General features: G+C 37.6%; 2 protein-coding genes across 2 annotated transcripts; one reads left to right on the forward strand and one right to left on the reverse strand.

Moving 5' to 3' along the window:
- The first annotated feature begins 3551 nt into the window (after window positions 1-3551).
- On the forward strand, window positions 3552-7375 carry LOC135157036 (G-protein coupled receptor GRL101-like). Its single transcript, XM_064111430.1, has 4 exons — window positions 3552-4373; window positions 5391-5529; window positions 6130-6350; window positions 7061-7375. Exons 1-4 carry the CDS (start codon window positions 3567-3569, stop codon window positions 7214-7216), a joined length of 1323 nt encoding a protein of 440 aa, XP_063967500.1. The 5' UTR covers window positions 3552-3566; the 3' UTR covers window positions 7217-7375.
- Window positions 7376-9247: 1872 nt separating this feature from the next.
- Window positions 9248-19103, reverse strand: LOC129278812 (echinoidin-like). The gene is made up of 3 exons (XM_064111431.1): window positions 18747-19103; window positions 17989-18166; window positions 9248-12342 (listed from the first exon to the last, which is right to left on the reverse strand). Exons 1-3 carry the CDS (start codon window positions 18875-18877, stop codon window positions 12112-12114), a joined length of 540 nt encoding a protein of 179 aa, XP_063967501.1. The 5' UTR covers window positions 18878-19103; the 3' UTR covers window positions 9248-12111.
- Window positions 19104-19741: the final 638 nt, after the last annotated feature.

Raw genomic sequence — 19741 nt, forward strand, 5'->3', positions numbered from 1 at the left:
TTCTACGACGCATGACGAATTCTAGAACACAGTAAATATATTGAAAATTCCCTCAAAATGACAATAAACAACTGGAGGTCTTTGTCGAAATTGGTTAATCGAACCATCAGTTTCGTCCTAAGTTTCGAAGCCGACGAAAAATCTCAGATATGTCGTTAGTCCAGAGTACAGGATGAGACTGCTGTTTTGATTCACCAATTTTCGACAAAATCGTCTCGGTTGTTCATTGTCATGTAGGCCATTTGACAATACATTTTCAATGTTCACGAATCCGCCGTTCATCGTGGAAGCTAAAACTACCTAATGTCGAGCTACTGACTGATAATAATTCTGACAACTCAGATACCTTACAACTTACCTTTTCGTTTGAAATCAACCAAATCAAATATCTATTCAACTTAATAGATTTTGTTCGAAGCTACTGATATAAATTTCCCATTAAAATGTGATGTATATGATTCAATGCAAGTAAAAGCTCTATAATATTTGTTTTGTGGTAGCCAAATCAAATTTCAATCATGATACATGTACTTCATTTGACGATACCAACATCAAATGTTAGTCAAACATTATTTATTATCGGTATCCCCGGAATAAAACATTTGATTTTCATTTACTTTGATTCTGTTCTTATTTATTGTCAGGGATCTTGCTTTAAATAACATTCATACGTTACACCACGGCGTATTTGGAGGATTACAACGATTAGTTACTCTGTAAGTTTCCTTGAATCTTACATGTATTTCAAATCATACTTGTCTGTTAAATCATGCTAGTGATTTGTATGTATTGTTGAATTTTATTTTATCATGCGAATTTATAAACCTAAGATTTTCAGCAATATACTTAATACTGCGTAAATTTCAAATGATGTCACTATTAAACTCTGATCCATAATGATATCCCATGACTCAAACAGCAAGAAAAACATTGCAACAAATTTTCGTAATGGAAATATATGCCATCTTTATCCGGGCAAGTCTCATTTTGATGATTATGTAACGTTTATTTCCAAAAAGGTGGTAATTCTTTTGGTGAACCAAAAGTTAACGCGTTAACATATAGAAAAGTAGTCATTTCACAAGAACGAATACGACTGTTGGCTCTGTATTAGTTTCCTACGACTGTTGGCTCTGTATTAGTTTCCATAAATTATAGATACCTTAAATTATTGTAAAAATTATACATCAAATTTTCTTGTTGATAACAGATTTTAATTAAATTCTCAATTTTTTTTAGGAATCTTTCTAACAACCCTTTGCAGATGATTGAAATGGGAACCTTTGATAATCTTTCAACACTTCTAGAGCTGTAAGCATTTTTTATCAAACATTCTAGTAAAGTAATTTTAAGTAAGGAAGGGTTGCCTGAAATATGTTATAGTGACTCGAATGTACGTGAGAGAATGTGTGCAGTGTGTGTGTGGGCGTGTGTATGGTGGTGGGACATGAGGCTGGTTCTTTAAGCTTTATAAGGAAAGGATCTTGGTCATATGCTTTGGATTGTAATTCAAGTGTTGACCATTTGTGTGTGTATGACCGTTTGTGTGTCAGGGAGTGAGAACGTGTGGGTACCTATGTGTGTGGGTGTGTGTGCATTGGTATGCGGGTTATATAAAAATGATGTGATTTTGTCATATTCACGAACCTGATAAGAGTTAATGAAAACTATAACCTAAGTTTGCTAGAGGTATAATGAAAATAATATATAAACTTAAACGACGCGTGGTGTGTTTTTCCTTCGACAAGATAATGTATCAAAACTGTGTTGTACTCGACCAACGTTAGGTGAGTGGGTACCCCATAATTCCTTGAATGCACTAAGCGCTGCTGATGAATTGTTAGCTCCAGCTGAATGGGGTATCAATATTTACCGAATTGTATGTTACAAGATAAGAAATCAATATTTCTAGATCTACTCACTAACACCAGTTCCGGATATGATCCAAAATATGAACTTGTGTTCACAACTTCAGAAAAGGCTCGTTGAACGTTCGGAGCAAATATCCACCGTATCATTAACCGAGCGAAGGGGTCGATGAGGGTGCGACAGGTCGCGACTAGAGCTCTATTTGAGCCACGGATGATGCCGGTTATCACTGCGAAAGTGAAGTCCAAAGTTATTGCACAAATCACAACAAAAAGATGAAACTTGTCGCGTAATTTCGTCCGCGAAAAAGAACAAAATGAAGATTATATATGTTATACAGTAAACGGATAAAGTATTCCACAAGGATGTCCACAGAAGCTAATCCAAGAATATAAAATCCAAAGTAGAAACTTTAACTCCAAATACAAAAAAAAATCCGAGTAAATCCAAAGGTGGTTCAAGTATAATTGACCACGAGGTTGGGCGACTTTCTCCTATGTGCGACGACAATGTTGACCCCTCGAGATCACAGGAAGACATGAGGCTGAAAATATTTCTACAGAAAATGTTCCAGATCAAGCCACGCCTTGAAATAAAATGATTGGTTAAACAAAAGTTTGCTAAACATAAACCAAAGCTGTCATTCGTCAGTAGTTTGTAAACAAAAACTTAATTGTTTGTTCAGAAAATTGACAAGGCGTGAAAGCTTTGGAATGCGCGTACATGTAATGTACCACAAAGCAGAAAACATGCGAACAACGTTAAAGATGAATGCACATTACAAAAATGTAATTCTGTGCGATATATGAAAACTGTGAAGTTCCTACAAAATTGGCTTTGTGTCATCTGGCAAAATGCGCTATATAAATAAAAGTAAAATATTAATGGTTGTTTAAGCTTATAACCCTATGAATAAGTTTTAAAATAATGCATTTTCTTCATTTTAGGGATGTTCGAGGCACGTTGATATTTGAAGCAGATGATGCCAGTTTGAGTGCGCTCTCTGGCTTACAGAATATAGAGACGTTGTAAGTCTAAACACTGTTACATCTATTAGTTTGAAATTGTGAGGCGATACATGACACAGTATTAATAACAAAAAAAATCGACTAAAATGTATCGAAAGTAGTATTAAGAATTTACATGGGACGGTCGGACTCGTTGCAGGTAGTCCCAGATGATCTATGCAGTTTAAGAAAAAGATATGCAAAGTGGAGTTAAATTGTTATTAGATATTCATTCTGTCCTAGTTTGGATGGAAACTCATCCCAAAGTTCCATTGGTAGTCTCCTTTGTGATCACGTCAATCTAGCTTATGCAGAAAAAAGACGGGAAGCCAAAATTTTACGTACAATTATTTTGACAGTGAAATATATGCTTTAGTGGCTGGAATGGAGCTACGAGAAATATGAGGGCTTAAAGATGTGAGGCTCAAACAATCCATTCATTTGTCAATTTGATCGCATTATTTAGTTATAAATCTTATGCATGCATGGTATTTTTCCTTTACCTTCAAATTTCTAACAAAGATCCAGAGAACAGATGAATATTGTTAATATGAAGATGAAAGATGCAATTTATATTTTTGTAACTTACGCAGGTATGCTGACAAATATCTTCTGTGCTGCCTGGCAGGATTAGGGGATTCCCCCAATTGCAATGCACCACGTGACCAGTTTTCATCTTGTGAAGATCTCATGGCCAACAACATCCTTCGAATCTTCATCTGGATTCTCGGAACCAGTGCTTTCATTGGCAACACCTTCGTCATTGGCTACAGACTGGCCAATTCCGGATGGGGGCGATATACGACAGTTCAATCCAGTCTGATCACGAACCTAGCCATCTCGGACTTCTTGATGGGTATGTACATGATTACCATAGCGTCAGCCGATGTGTACTACCAAGGCGAATATGCTGCCCATGCTGATGACTGGCAGAGTAGTGTCCTCTGCAAGCTTGCTGGAATCACTTCCGTTGTTTCCAGCGAGGCTTCGGTGTTTCTGATCATGGTCATCAGCGTGGATAGGTGTTTTCACATGGTTCTGCCTTTCAAACCCGAATTCCACCTTTCAGTCCGCGGTGCCCGGGTGGTCGGACTTGTTATCTGGGTAACTGCAGCCTTTCTCGGTATTCTCCCAACTCTTATCCCGTCTTTCGTCAAGGGTCAGTTCTATGGTCAATCCGGAGTCTGTCTGGCTTTGCCGTTGACTGTTGATCGTCCTGCAGGATGGCATTACTCCATCTCCTTGTTCATCGGTCTCAACTTTGCCGCGTTCCTGGTGACTCTCATAAGCTACATAGCCATCTATTGCACATTCCAGCTGTCGAAGCAGCATATAGCCGGGATGAAGAACACGTCAAAGGAGGATATGCGATTGGCTGAAAACCTAAAGTTGGCATCTAAGATGGCGCTAGTTGTTGGTACAGATCTGGTCTGTTGGTTACCGATCATCATCATGGGCTTGATGTCCGCGAGTGGAACTTTGACCATTTCTGCGCAGGTAAGTAGACCTTAGTTCTGGGCCCTGTTTCACAAAACTAGTTATGAAATATTTGCAATAACAGTCAAAAGCTACAGAAATCCTTCAATCTCATTGGCTGATTATAAATTTGTTATAGAAATTGTGCATTTGTTATCATTATAAGTCTTTATGAAACGGAACCCTGATCAGATCTCAAGAGGCAAGAATAATATGTAAGGGATTGACCCAATACTATTCATAACATGATGAAAATGAACGTTATCACCAATACATCAAAACTAGGTAGACCTATGTATTGACAAGGGCCCGTATTCTGAAGTCAGGTTTAACTCAGACCATGGTCTAACTCTGTGCTAAAATTGTGGGAAGCCAAAAGTGTCAAAATGTTTATTAAGTCGTATGTTTCTTATGTTTACTGTGCTCTTTCCTGATTTATCGAAGATGAAGACAATCATCTATTTATACTTAGACAATCATGAATGGTTTGAGAGCCAAATGAGCTAAAATATGGTATATGATTTATGTAACAATTGGCTATCCATACTTAAACCACAACTTTAAACCTGAGTTTAAGTTAAACCCGACTTCAGAATACGGGCCAAGGGGTGTATGCAAGAGCGTTATTCAGCATGAAAGTGTTTTAACTGATTGGGGTATATTTACTTTACATGTATATGCAAGATTATTATTCAATATGACAATCTTTTAACTGACTGGTGTATAGACTTTTCAGGTATATGCAATAGTATTATTCAGTGTGAAAGTCTTTGAACTGATTGGTGTGTATTTGCTTGACAGGCATATGTAAGATTGTTATTTATATTAGTATGTCAGTCTTTTAAATGATTAGAATATGTATACTTTTCAGGTATACGCAGGAGATTCATTCAATACGACAGTATTTACTGATAGATGTAAAAATGCAAGCGTTATCCAATGTCAGTCTCTTATCTATTTGGTGTATTTTTTCAGGTATATGCGAAAGTGTTATTAAAGATTTCACTCTTTAAACTGATTGGTGTATCTGCTTTACAGGTATATGCATGGACAGCAGTGTTCGTGCTCCCAGTCAATTCATCCCTCAATCCATACCTCTACACCCTCGCATCAATACGCCAAAGGAGACGTAAGTCCGCGGCTAGTCGAAGTATGAAATATGAAGACAAGACCATTGGTAAGTACAACCCCCCCCCCCTCTCTCTCTCTCTCAGTCTCTCTCAGTGTCTTTCTCTCTTCCCCTCTCTCTTTCCCTCTCTCTTTTTCTCTACAGACGTTCACTTCTTACCATTGGGGAGTTTTCGCAACCACGACGCAGATGCTTTCTGAAACGTAGAGAATCTATTGTCAAAAAGCCTCTCATGACAAAGCAGTCTTTGTCGAAAATCAGTGCATCAAAACTGCAGTTTCGTCCGTGACTCTGGACAAATGACATATTTGCAATTTCTGTCACCTATTTTTGAAAAAAGGCCTCTCAGCTATTCATTGTATTTTGACAGACATTTTTCAATAGATATGCTATGTTGTAGAATCTGTCTCCGTTGCATTTGCGAAAATTCACTATTCTTCCGGGTCACGGCTTTATGCTACAGTATGTCACACGACCGAACTGGACTCCTAACCGACCAAAGCTGTTACGTCATTTCGATTGGCACAATCTGTCAGTTTGGATTCGGTTTCGTTGGTGCGACTGTTCAGTCAGTTCTCACCCAAGATTTACTCTCAAAGTTAGTTATACTTAATACTATGTTCAATGGTTCATCGCTCTTTTACGTAGGTAGTATCTTTTACGACACCTCAATCATATCTGCATTCACGTCCTTGCCCGACCCTTCACCAGAACGGCTTGGGGAATGGATGAAACTTAACAGACGCCCTCTCGGACGCTTAGAAGCCAATGCGATTCAACGTGACGTCACAAAAGCAGTGGAAAGATTGAAGGAATCGGGGCTGTGGAATGACGTCACACTCAACATGAACCGAATTGCAGTCCAAACAGTCAGTTATATTTCAATTATTTCTTAGTCATTTTCCCCCAATTTATTAATTTCTGTACATGTTACAGTGAAGTATTATCACTCGATTACTAATATTTGTTGTATTTTCATTTTGTAATGAAAATTCCACCCAATTTATATTTGGGCTGCTATGAGCTTTATCAATAAAAAAAAAATCATTTTCAAATCAAATGAATAGGGCCTGTCGGGAACTGACTGAAAATCCCCGAGGGTAAGTTTGAGATAATAAATACTAGGAATATACCCATTTATGCATTTTGAAAAAAATCATTGATGTGCACAGAATCTGCACATTTTTAGAAATGAAATGTTTAGAATTATTCAAACTTACATTGATTTTACATTAATAAATCTTTATAAATCTGGTCGTGCTATGCACCCCTTTTCTCTTTTTTTTTTCTTCAATCAATGCTAAAGATCAAGTAACTGATTTAACGGGGGATTCATGTTTATTTTGTGAAGATAATTCGCAGAACACATCAATGTTTTTTTTCTTTTTGTACACCAGAATTACAACAGCTTCACCTCTTGGTCCCGGTATCAAGACTCGACAAAAAGATTAGTAGTAATAATGAAAGTTATTCACTCGTATTCTATTACAAAGAAAAGAGTATATATATTTCATTCTTGTTAACAAAGTGTAAAATTGATTTTGATTTTAAAAAATATAGTTTTTTCCCCTTTCTTCAGGATAGTGGTGGAAAAATCGTACACGCCTTTATTGTGCTCGACTCACCTTTGACCTTTCTTGAATCACGTGATGATGATCAGGTGACCAGCCTGAGCAATGACGAAAACACCGACATCGTCCTCAATATGATTGCGCGGGTAAATACACCAAAATGAAATTGAATACGATTATGTATATAAAAAAAAGTATCGTATTTTTGAAGAAATTATTTCCCATATTCAGTCGCTGCAACTTGGGGAAGATTCAAATTTCATTTGTAACATGTGTGTAAGATTTTATTACACTTTGCCTCAAACAAATCAATGTAGAAATGAAAAAAAATACTTGTAACTAAGTGAATATGTAATCAACTGAAAATGAAAGAACGAAACAACAAATTTCTAAGTAGATGTGCTGCAAATTTATTCCATTGTGTTAAAAAATTCAATTTAAATAAATATTTAGGAAGACATGATTTATTTATTTTAATCTAGTCATCTATTTTGCACTGTACTATTTCTATGGAATCGATAATGCATTAGGGTCACCTTAATATTTCATGACAATGTATTGAAACATAAAATTGAAAAAGGTCATTCTGGAACGATAGTTTGGATTATTTTCAGTATGATCCATTAAGCATATATTTATGATCAAGGTTAGTTCATAAAAACCCGAAAGAATATTTAACAAAATAAATAATTATTCAAGAAAAGAATGGGTTTTGAATGAGTATTTTTAAAGCTCCCCGTTGTCAGCTAGTCCAGTCTGATCTCTCTGATCATGTAAATCACGGTGCTTTCGCAATTGCAAGGGGGTGGATTCAAGAACACAGTGAATATATTAAAAATGCCCTTCAAATGACAAAGAACAGCTGGGAGGTCTTTGTCGAAAATTGGTGAACCGGAACAGCAGTTTCGTTTCTGAGCTGACGAAAAATTGCAACTATACCGTTTGTCCAGAATCAAGGAATGAACTTCTGTGTGGATTCACCAATTTTCGACAAAGACTTCTTGATTGTTCAATCTCATGAAGGGCGTTCGACAATAGATTTTCTATGTTGTTGAATCCAACGTGCATCGTGGAAGCGTAAACACCTTAGGATATGAAAGAGCGACGAACAGTTATTTCAAGAAAGATGTTAAATGATTGGTAATGCTAACAATTTGGCATTTTAGTGAACAGACCCAATTGTGATAATTCTCATTTTGTATTTTTTGCCGCACAACATGTAGAGATAAATCAATCAAAAAGATATTCATGGTAGTCAAAATGGTATGATGTGGTTTATTTTCACAGTAAATATGAATCGTGATGTAGATAAAAATCACTTTAGATTGAGTATAGCCTATATATTACAACTTGCACAAAATATTTTAAAGCGTAATATTGAACTAATCTAAGTTTACTATAATCATGTAAATGAATATTTTAGATTCTTGTACATTCTTTGGGTCATCGATTAATCTTTGATTTAATTCAATTTTTCATTATGACAAAGGGTTACTGGTAAACCCAACTATAATATTAAGCCAACAAAAATAATGACATATAAAATGGCCAAAGCACGCTTCGAATCAAACCACAGATTAAAGTCACGATAGAGGATATTAAAATTTCAGGATTTGTTTCCTTTATACCGTAGACTGCAAAAAAAAAGACAGACTTACTTCATTCGCCTAAAGAACATTGAGATAGGATAGAAAGTCATCAACTATAGGTTTTGAGATGATTATTGTGTAATTATTGTTATTTAACAAAAAAATGAAGACATTTTAATTATTTATTTTCTAAATAAGAGAATGTGAACTAATTATCAAACTTTAGGGCCACTACTGCACTGTACAATAAGTCTGTATTAAATACCAATAAAATGTAAGCAAATACTTTGCATTCATTATTGTGTGTTTTCCCTCTGTTTCCTTGTTTGGGGCGCTGCAAGAAACTTGCGATCAGTTGCAAGTTTACTTGAAATTAATTGCGAACTGCCTCTCAAAACAAGCAGTGTAATCTGATTTGCTACCGCTACAATTGATTGCAAATATTTCCTTGCGACACCCCCCCCCCCCCTCTCCCCTTAGACTGTTCATGTGTTTTTATTCAGAAAAATGAATTAATACCTGATTGGAACCTTGTCTACTATGGCGATGTTCACCAGGGCCCTTGGAACGATATTTTACTGGGGGTGCTGATGTAATTTTTTTTTTAATGGTTTCATTACAGAATGAAGGTCAAATTGGTCCCGAAGAATTTGAAGAAAAAAAAAGAAACAAAACAAACATTAAAAAATGTTTCATTACAAAATGAAGGTCATTTTGGTTACAGTTTTCCACTCTTTTACACATCTTTCAGAATATCTGGCGGTGTTGCCGATCAAGAATAACACACAGCACCCCTAAGAAAATTTTGGGGGTGCTTAAGCACCCATGCTTCCCAGGGCCATGTTGTCCACGCCCATATTTGGTCTCCCCTCATGTGGTCTATCCCATTCCGTCTACTACCAATTCGTGAACTAACAATTTGTTCAAATTGCCATTTAACGTTTAACTCATTTACCATTATCATTTACCATTAAATTTTGTCTACTCGGGCTATAACAAGTCTAATATTTACACCACAATATCTCTACTGGAAAGAACACAGTGTGTTCACATAGTGGACTGTGTGAACATATTATTCACACTGTTAAAATGCTCAAATTCAACAGTGTGAAGATATTTCCATACTGTGGACACTTCGACAGTGTGACTGCATGTTAACAGCGTGTTCACATGGACGATGATGTGAATAGTTATTCACACTTTTAAAATGCTCAAATTTAACAGTGTGAGTGTGATTTCATATTGTGTTCCACGCTGTGAACACACTGTAGGACACTATGTTCTTCCCCTGTACACTCTAAATACAAACGTGCTAATCTGGTCCTTATATCACACTCCTCTCAGAGTGAGACGAGGGGCCGGTCGTTTCGGAGTGGGATTTACATCTTTTGAGAGTGCATTTACCTCTTTTTGGAGTGAAAATATCTAAAGATATACACTGTTCACTCCAGGAGGAGCTATCATGCACTCTCAAAAGATGCAAATCCCACTCCAAAATGACTAGTCCCTCGTCTCACTCTGAGAGGAGTGTAATTTGGGACTAGATTAGCTCTTTAACATTAATTTTTAGAGTGAAGGGACGATTATATGAATTGTTATAAATCAAATGTTATTTAAAAGGGGAGCAAAAATAATTACGAGACGAAGTGGAGATCGAACCATCTTGGCATTAGACAGATGGATACCACAGTGTGGTCACACTGTGGAACATAGTGCGTAACCATCGTGACACTGTTTAATTTGACCACTTTAGCAGTGTGATTAACATATTCACATACTGGTAGTCCATTTTGTAAATGCACTGTGAACACTCAAACTATATGTTAATCCACAGTGTGGAGGTGTCATCACACTGTAAATCTGATCATTTAAACTGTGTGAATCGCAACTTCACATAGTCCGCTATTTGAACGGTTTATTTCCAGTTGGTCTATGCCATTTCGTCCAATGACCAACTCGTCTACTATCATACGGTCTGCCATCAGTTCGTCTACTATCCACAAAGTCTAATTGCCATTTCGTCCACTCACCATTTCGTCTAATAACCAGTTTGTCCAATATCCATCTAGTCCATATACCATTCGGTCTAATTGGACTGAGTGTTAATCGTGGAGCGTTGTGGCCCAGTGGATTAGTCTTCGGACTTTGAAACAGAGGGTCGTGGGTTCGAATCCCAGCCATGGCGTAATTTCCTTCAGCAAGAAACTGGTCCACAATGTGCTGCACTCAACCCAGGTGAGGTAAATGGGTACCGGTAGGAAGTAATTCCTTAAAAAGCTGTGTGCGCTATGAACGCCTAGCTTAGCCGGGTAATATAGGAGCGCCTTGAGCACCTAACAAGGTGGATATGTGCGCAATATAAATACCCTATATTATATATTATTATTAATTGGGCGAAATGACAAAAAAAAAAATGGGTATTAGACCAACTGAGTATGAGACGAAATGGTCATAGATGAACTGGTGATTAGATGAAGTGATTATTAAACCAAATGGCTGTTAGACGAAATGTTGATGGACGGAATGGCCTTAGACTAATTAAATGAAGGTAGACCATGTGGTGAGTGGACGAGTTGGCAGTAGACGAATCGGCAATTTGCTATTTGAACACACCGTGAACGTTCACACTTATAGAAGTATCCACAGTTTGGAATTGTTTCCACACTGTCACATTTGAGCGATTTAACAGTGTGAATCACAATAGTCCACTATGTATACACACTGTGAACACACTGTGACATTACGACCATTACGTCACTAAGGTCAAATCGGGTCACATCGCTGACGAAGGTTGCAGTAAGCAGCCGAAAATTTCGAGGTAACTCTTCGTTATTTTCTGTTTTTTGTGTTGTGAACCAAAGTTCAACAAAATCGTTATCTTTTACCAACACAGATGAACTTTCATGATCGTACACTGTGACATTGTTTTCTTTCCAGTAGGTCAGCAGGTAGTGTACTGTAGACCAAACGGAATTATACATGCAGGATGATAAAAAATTGAATTACTAAACCAGCTAGGGCATCCTGTGTGCTAAGAAAAATGCACTTCACACGGAGGGTTGAATGTAGACAACAACGCTACAATGTCCGGCGAAAACATGGCAGAATTTGAACACCTTTACAAATGTTCATTTCCTGGTGGGGTAATGGGGTTCACTAACTTTTTAGCACCACTTAATACAGTTAAGAAATTCAGATTCAGAAATGTCGAATTTCGACTTAATTTGAGAATTTCAAAGCTACTTTTGAAACAGTTTCAATCTGTGGCCATTTTTCATCTGATGTGAAAGACCCTCAGATACAATTTAAAATTTGCAATTTCTTTCTTCATGGTTTTGAACAAGTGTCATGTTCATTCAAACTTGAAGAAATACCTCACAAAATTCACATCAAATAGTTTGATACTAGACACTCTTTCTTAATGAAATGAATAATAATATACTATTCGTAAGCCCATCACGCCACTGGTTCTAATACCACGATGGTAGTTTACAGATGAAGCAACTCGCATGGGTGAATGTGCATCTCACGTCGTTCCAACCATCACTTCGCGTGCTCGCTATCTCACTGCAGTCTTCGCGCCCAATATGATCAGGCTGACCCGGTCTCCAGTTGGTGTATACAACGTCCGTGCCGTCTACCCAAACATGGCTGCCATCTAACGTGGCATCGTGAAGTCCAATCCACATGTACCTGCTTCCCTGTGAGAGAGAGGGTAAGAAAGGGCAGAAGAAAGATGAACAACTACCCACTATACTAAGAAAAATAGGTTAACTTTGCACCTTTAAAGGTGCAGACCAGGGGCCCGTTTCATAAAGAGTTGCAACTGTTGTAACTTTGCCATTATGGCAACTACCATGGTAACCTTGATTTTAATTGGCTGCTAAGCCCTGTTGCCATGGTAGTTGCCATAATGGCAAAGTTACAACAGTTGCAACTCTTTATGAAACGGGCTCCAGATGTCTCAATGGGAGCACGTTTAATCCTATCTAGGCCGGGGGGCCTCGGAGGCCCCCCCTCAACGATTTGTGCAATATTTTTGCCGGGCGAAATTTTTTGACCGCGCCGCTCGCTGACTTTTTACTTTTAAGTCTTGCGCAACTTTTGAGACCAACTTTGCGTCACCCGGATACGCAACATTATGTAAATGCATGTCAGACCAAAAATTACTCAAAAACGTCATTTTGTGTACAAAGTCAATGTAAATTGTGTTTTCAACCAAAAATCATAAATGTATGATTATTTATAGTTTTGCTGGTCTAAATGTATTTATTTTATGCTTTTTATGATCTCAGAAGAGTCCCCAACAAATTTAATTGAAAAAACAATGAAAAACAAAAGGTAAGAAAACGAAGAAATACATAAAAAATTGCAAAAAACAATATAATACATAAGAAAATGATTTGATATCGCAATTTTGTTCATGTACACTTGCTAAAAACACCACAAATAGTTTCTATACCAAAAATTAGAACATTTGGAGCTTTATCTAGGGAGTTAAAGGAAAAAGTATGATTTTGCATACTAATTACGCATAAATTAGCATAATCACTTAATAGCAATTTGCATGAATTAAATTACTATACAATTTTGTAGATTATGTCCCAGACAACCCGCGTGCCAATTTTCGGCGCGGTCGACGGCCGAGATCTCAAGGGGGGGCCTGTGAGCCCCCCCCCCCCCCCCCCCCCCCGGCCATATGAACTTCCAAAATACCCCGGCCTAGATAGGGTGAAAGGGATGGTCCGGGCTGAAAATATTTATAGTTAAATAAATAGAGTAAAATTCACAAAGCAAAATGCAGAAAATTTCATTAAAATCAGATAAAGGCCTGGTCACACCGCCCGGGCGTTGTTGGAGCGGTCGTGGAGCGGTAGGGAGAGAGGGTCGAATTTCGACAACGCTCGTCACCGCTCACAAAATTGGGGAAAAAATCGAAAACATGGGCGTTGCCTTAGCGGTGCACCGCTGAAGCCATCGTAGCTTTAGCGTTGGTTTAACGGTGGCGAGCGGTCGCGAGTGTTGGTTTAGCGGTGACTCGAGCGCAGCGGCGTAACAGGGGTCGGTGGCCAGGGGGGGCAAGAGCCAAAAATTTCCCGGTCATATCATCGAACAGGCAATGGCGTCATAAAAGGCAAAAATTATGAGGGGGCGATATGGCGTATCGGGCAAATATATATATATATATATATAAGCGAGCGAGCGAGCAAAAAAAAATGACATTTTTATTGCAAAAATCAAATTTTGTGATAGATTTTGACATAATGTAAAAAGATGATATCATATTCACCCTCCTCTCTTTCCTTTTTTCTCTCTTTTTTTGTACGCCACGGTGAACAGGATTTGTGTTATGATTGTGAGCATCAGGGCGAAGCTCTATATGCTCGAGGGGGCCGAGTATGGCGCTTCTGGCAAGAAGTAGCTTGATATAGGTCCCGAGCGAGCGAAGCGAGCGAGATAAAAAAAAATCACCTTTTTATGAGAATCTAACATGAAGATATATTTTAACGTGATATTCAGAATAATATAATACACTTTCCTTTCTTTTCTCATTTTTTTTTTGTTTGGTTGTAGAACTTTTGGGGGCCATGGTCCAAACTCATCCATATAACAGTGCTTTATGGATGGGGTCCAGGGCAGAGCCCCAGAACCTCTTGATATCAAAGCCATTTTAAACCTTACAGATGGCCACTTATTTTAATCAAATTGCGAGTATATTTATATAGCTTTAACACAACACATAAATCCAATGCAGTTATGTATCGTAATCATCCAAATATTGTGAGGGGCACACCATAGCAAATGTGGGAAAATTTGTAAAAAGTCGCCAGCGAGCGAAGCGAGCCAGAAAAAAATGCCTGTTAAAATAAAATTATAATTATGTGATAGATTTTTACATCATTATAGCAAATATCATGTCATATATATTTTTTCATTCATCTCATTTCGCTGCCTCCTTTATTTTCTTTTATTTCCCCTTGGCTGTGGAACCACCCCCCCCCCGGTACGCCAGTGCTTCAACGTAAAGCTTAATGCAGGAAGGGTCCATATAGGTGCCCGTTATAGAACCCATTAAAGGTTAAAGATGAAGAGCCCCCACTGCACGGGGTCTTGACTCTTGGACAGAGCCTTTGGAGATTTAGCAAGTTTATGATAGACTTTCATACGACATTATGCTATATACCATCCATGTTTCTTCCCGCTCGTTATCTCAATCCTCGGCAGCCCGGTAGTGTACGTTATCTTGTCCCTATTCTTTATTTTCCAATTAAGATTTTGGCTAATTCCATTCTGCCTTTATTTCCCGCTTTTGTTTGCCTTTTTGTCATCTTTAATTTATTTCCCTGTCTTACTAATCATGCTAATGTATTTGTATATCGGGGCGAATTGTTCTTTCTCACTTGTTCTTTTTTCCTTCCTTTTCCCGTTATCTTTCCGTTTTCCCTTTTTTATGTTTTTTCTTAGTTTTCTTTTCCCTTTTCCTTTCCCTTTCCCCTTTTTTCTTTCCTTTCCCTTTCTTCCCCCTTTTTCTCTTTTTCCCGTTTTTTTTTTCCCGGTGAGCTCCGCCAGGGGGGGGGGGGGCAGCTTGCCCCCCTGCCCCCCCCCCCCCCCGCCTGTTACGCCACTGCTCGAGCGTTGATAGAGCGGAGCTCTGCGCATGCGGGCGTCGCACAGTGGGCCAGAATGAGTTGAAAGTGCGCCAAAAATATTTTCCGTGTTATATTTTTACTTTAACATATAGATTAAGGGTAATTTTGGGCGTAGAATCGACTGAACATAATTTAAAGCCCATATGACGTCACTTTGATACCAAATTTTGATTGGCTGCTGAAAACCTATCTGTGAAAAGAAAAATTACGCTAAACAATGTGAAGTATATAAACTTTGTGTTATGTGTTACTTTAAGATTGATCAAAGTGAATGTTGGTTTATGCTTCTCACATGCCTAAAAAGTGTGTATGAGATCCTGAAAATAATTTTATGGCATCAAAATGATCATTAGATTAAAAAATATTTTAAAATCTGAAAAATATTAACCTGCAGCTTGATTCAAAATTAGCTCCTTAATCATTTCTCCCCGTATTTATAGCCAAATTCTGGTACCGCTCCGACACCTCCATACCAACGCTAAACCAAGGTTCATCACCGCGATGGATCGCTACTTTAACGCCCAGCACCGTTCCAGCATTCCCGTGTCCGCTCGGAAAACGCTTACAACCGCTCCACCAAAGTTTGTGAACCGTTTAATCACCGGCCGGGCAACGCTGGTGAAGCAGCGGTTGTCCATGCAGCGTTCAAGATTTCTGCGTTGGCCTAGCGGACCCAAGCGTTCACGAACTTTCGTCTAGCGGTGCCAAACTTTGACTGGGCGTTGTTAGAGCGGTAGTCAACTTTGCTGGAGCGGAAAATTGCCCGCTCCTCCCCGCTCGCAACATTTTGAGCATCTCAAAACTTACGGAGCGGTAGGAGGGACCATCAGCGGTGGCCGAGCGTATTCGGCGTTGCCTTAACGGAGGCCAACTTTGGTTAAACGGTGGTTAACGGTAGCGAGCGGTGATGATTTTTTTCTCTCCGCTCCACGACCGCTCCAACAACGCTCGGGCGGTGTGACCAGGCCTTAACAAATAACGAATTTATTTAATTCTTAAGTTTATCAATATTTTGTGAAAACAGTATAATATGCACATCGTCATGAATATTCATTAGGTGGGCTGATGGTGTCACATCCCCACTTTCCGTTTTCTTATTACATGAAATCATAATAAATTATGTGTCTCCATTATGATATAATTTGCGGCAATAAATGACTAATGCACTTAATTAGTTGTCAATCCAATTGTTTTAGTTCTTGGTAGAAATTTTTTGAATAAATTAACCTGATTTCATATCATAAAATACAAAAGAACAAGTATCAGCCCACCTAATGAATAATCGTGACGACATGCCTAGAACTGTTTCACCGGAATAATGCAAATCTTTAAAATTCAATAACTTTGTTATTTGTTATCCGATTTTGATCAAACTTTCAGCTTTGTGAATTTTGCTTTGTGAATTTTACTCTATTTATTGAGATAAAAATGTATCCAGCCTGGACAATCCCTTTAAGGTGCTAGTCTAGGTGCAACTTTGTACCTTTCTGGAAAGTTGCAACTTGCACTTAGCACCAGTAAGGTGCAATATTGCACCCCGAAGTTGCGGTCGCAAGTGAAAGGTGCGACTATATGCTCGGTCAGCACCTTTTCCCACAAGGTTGCACCTTTCTTGCACCCCTTTTTCTTAGTGTGTTTGGTGTTTGATCCTCTTAATTGACAATGTAGGCCTATGTACAGGATGCTTTGTATTTACCCAGGAGAATTTTTACCTATTAATAATTAAATAAACTTAATTGAAAAAAAAAATTATTTGATAACTGAAAGTGGAAAAGCGAGATGAAATAGCTGGTTTGGAATACTACATAATAGAAAATGGAAGAGAGAGAGAGATTTTACTTATGGTCTATCAAGTCCATTGCAGCCATGAATCTAAATCATTGAATTATGTACACTAGGTAATGGGATATGATTCATCAGTTGATAACTAATTCTCGGATTATGTATTAATTATAAAACGGTGCAAAAATGTTCAAGAAAATTAATGTTCAATTTTCACAGGTAAGTGTCATTCTATGTTTATCTTCATCTAGTGCTTTTATACCTTAAGTGTTTTTTTCACTACACTGAACTTTTTACTTACCATGATATTTTGTGTTTTATAATCATGGTTATTGGTGTTGTGTTTCACTATGTTTTGGTGATCCAGCCTCGGTGTTTTTCCCAAACCTTTATGGAAAGCCACACATTTTTTTGTAATATTTCAATGTTACATTGCAATGTTACCTTGTATGTTGCTTGTCATCTTATTTGCGAAATAAAAATTGAATTAAAATGAACTGAATTGAGAGAGAGAGAGAAAGAGATCGACTATAATTATGTGCGCGCGCGTGTGGGGGTGTATGTATAGCTGAAATTCTCGCACAGTTAACAAATTGTCATGAATAGCAAGCTAATTCGCATGTCATTATTGAAAGTTGTTGCTATCATTGATATTATCATCATCATCATCGTCATCATTATCATCATCATTAAATCCTCACCATTAATAATATTATCATTATCATTATTATTATTATTATCATTATTACTATAATTATTATTATTAATATTATCATCATCATCATCATCATCATTGTTATTATTTAAATCACCTGGGTCAAATAATAGAAAACGACCAGAATAAAAAAAATCATTGTATCGAATACGTGGAGATTAAATTATATTTAAGAGAAGATAACAGAATAGTCGACCAACCTCTTTTGGGGCAGAAGATTTGAAAAGTGTAAAAACGAAGTCGTTTTCCGCTTGAGAGTGAATAGACACAAGGTGACCAAGAGTATCCATATCCGGGTCACCACTTCCAAGAGAAGGTACTGAAAACCCACGACAAACCTGTTCAGCTTGTTCCCATGTCATATTGTAGGAGAAATATCTGTTAATAGAAAGAAAAATGGGAAAAGTGCAATAAATACTTGCCCTGAAAACGGCGGTAGATATACATATTTAAATTCAATTCAATTCAATTTATTTTCTCAGGGTAAAACAAGGAATATAATATACAGTAAAAAAAAGAAACATTAATTATCAACGCGAATTAAAAAAATAATACTATTTGCATTTTGAGAGGGAAGGAGCTTTAGTTACTTTAGTTGTAGTAGTTCTACTTTCTTTTCGAGATTTTTTAAGGTAATTAAGTTAGAAGAAATGTAAATAAATCTTTTAATTTTTTTTAATGTCTCCAGGAAGGCTGTTCCATAAAAGAACATGAGTACGAAATGATCTTTCCCCTCAGATTTTGGACACTTTGGGGTATAAGAAAGCTGGAAGTGGAGGAACGTATATAAGAATCTTGAAAAGAGGTGTCTGTGTAGGCCCTATACGGTTCTTCTCCGCAGTATACTTCATTTCAGTGAAATGGGGTGCTGCAGAGAAGAACCGTGTACACAGAGGAACGTTGACAACAAAATCTTGTAAAAAAATAATAATAGGCCTACATATATCCACAGGCTTACCTGTAACAATGTTGACCAAACGAAGTCCAGAGTGAAGGGCAGCAGCATCCGGATTGCACCCCGATCGGGCTGGCGATCATGATGGTGAGAAACCCGACCAAAAATCGCACTGAATTGCGTTTGAAGTCCATAGTAGATTTTAGTTCGTGGATCGAGTTCAAAATACAATGTGGAAAAAATAATACAGAATCTTCCCGTTTTATAACCTCGTGATGTCTATTTAGGCTTTTGATGTACTTTGGACAGGTAATGTATTATCATGGGGGAATTTCTTCATCGAAAACGAGCTTTAAATAAACTTCACGGGTAAACTTCCTTGTCCATGTTTCTCCCTTTGACATGTTTTAAGACAAGAGTAATCCGTTTATGGCTCTTTTTCTGGTGCTTCTCTTTCCAGTAATTCAAACGAACAAAAAATAATTAATTTCACAGTATTGGCCTATGAAAATATCAAATGTTATCATCAGGAAATCAGGATAAGGGCTGAAAAACGTGATCTTGTTAAAGATTAAGAAATATTGACCCCTAAGATCAAGGCTTTCCTTGTACAAAAATCCTGTGGGAATGTGCGTTATTCCTGAGTTTCTATCTTCTTTGAGGGGGCGTAACATGATTCTTTAAAAGTCTGTGAGGCCATAGACCTATTACACCATGGTGAGGCTGACTGAACAAGGAATTTTTTTCAGGATTTTTTTTTCAAGAAAAAGCTCTTCTGGGATGGCCAATATGGGTGCCAGGAACATTCGTTGTTTTGTTAATACAATCATTATATCATATACCATCACCACCATTAAAATGATAATATACTATTACTTTTCACTATCATTGACATTGTTATTTTATTAATATAGTCATTGTTATTTCATTTCTACAATGATATCATTATTATCCTTATCCTTCTCATCATGCTCAATTATTTGCTGCTAACTGATGATGATGATGATGATGATGATTAGTGGCGGACCGTGACCCGGAGGAGGCAAAGCATTGGAGGG

This window comes from Lytechinus pictus, chromosome 16 (assembly GCF_037042905.1).
Source record: "Lytechinus pictus isolate F3 Inbred chromosome 16, Lp3.0, whole genome shotgun sequence".
Classification (NCBI taxonomy): domain Eukaryota; kingdom Metazoa; phylum Echinodermata; class Echinoidea; order Temnopleuroida; family Toxopneustidae; genus Lytechinus; species Lytechinus pictus.

Excerpts from the sequence above, each read along its gene's own strand:
- LOC135157036 (XM_064111430.1), top strand. The coding sequence starts at position 3,567 with ATGGCCAACAACATCCTTCGAATCTTCATCTGGATTCTCGGAACCAGT. Across the intron at positions 4,374-5,390 it reads CTTTGACCATTTCTGCGCAG|GTATATGCATGGACAGCAGT; the intron begins GTAAGTAGACCT and ends TCTGCTTTACAG. Across the intron at positions 5,530-6,129 it reads ATATGAAGACAAGACCATTG|GTAGTATCTTTTACGACACC; the intron begins GTAAGTACAACC and ends TCTTTTACGTAG.
- LOC129278812 (XM_064111431.1), bottom strand. The coding sequence starts at position 18,877 with ATGGACTTCAAACGCAATTCAGTGCGATTTTTGGTCGGGTTTCTCACC. Across the intron at positions 18,167-18,746 it reads TTTGGTCAACATTGTTACAG|ATATTTCTCCTACAATATGA; the intron begins GTAAGCCTGTGG and ends TTCTATTAACAG. Across the intron at positions 12,343-17,988 it reads AATCTTCTGCCCCAAAAGAG|GGAAGCAGGTACATGTGGAT; the intron begins GTTGGTCGACTA and ends TCTCTCTCACAG.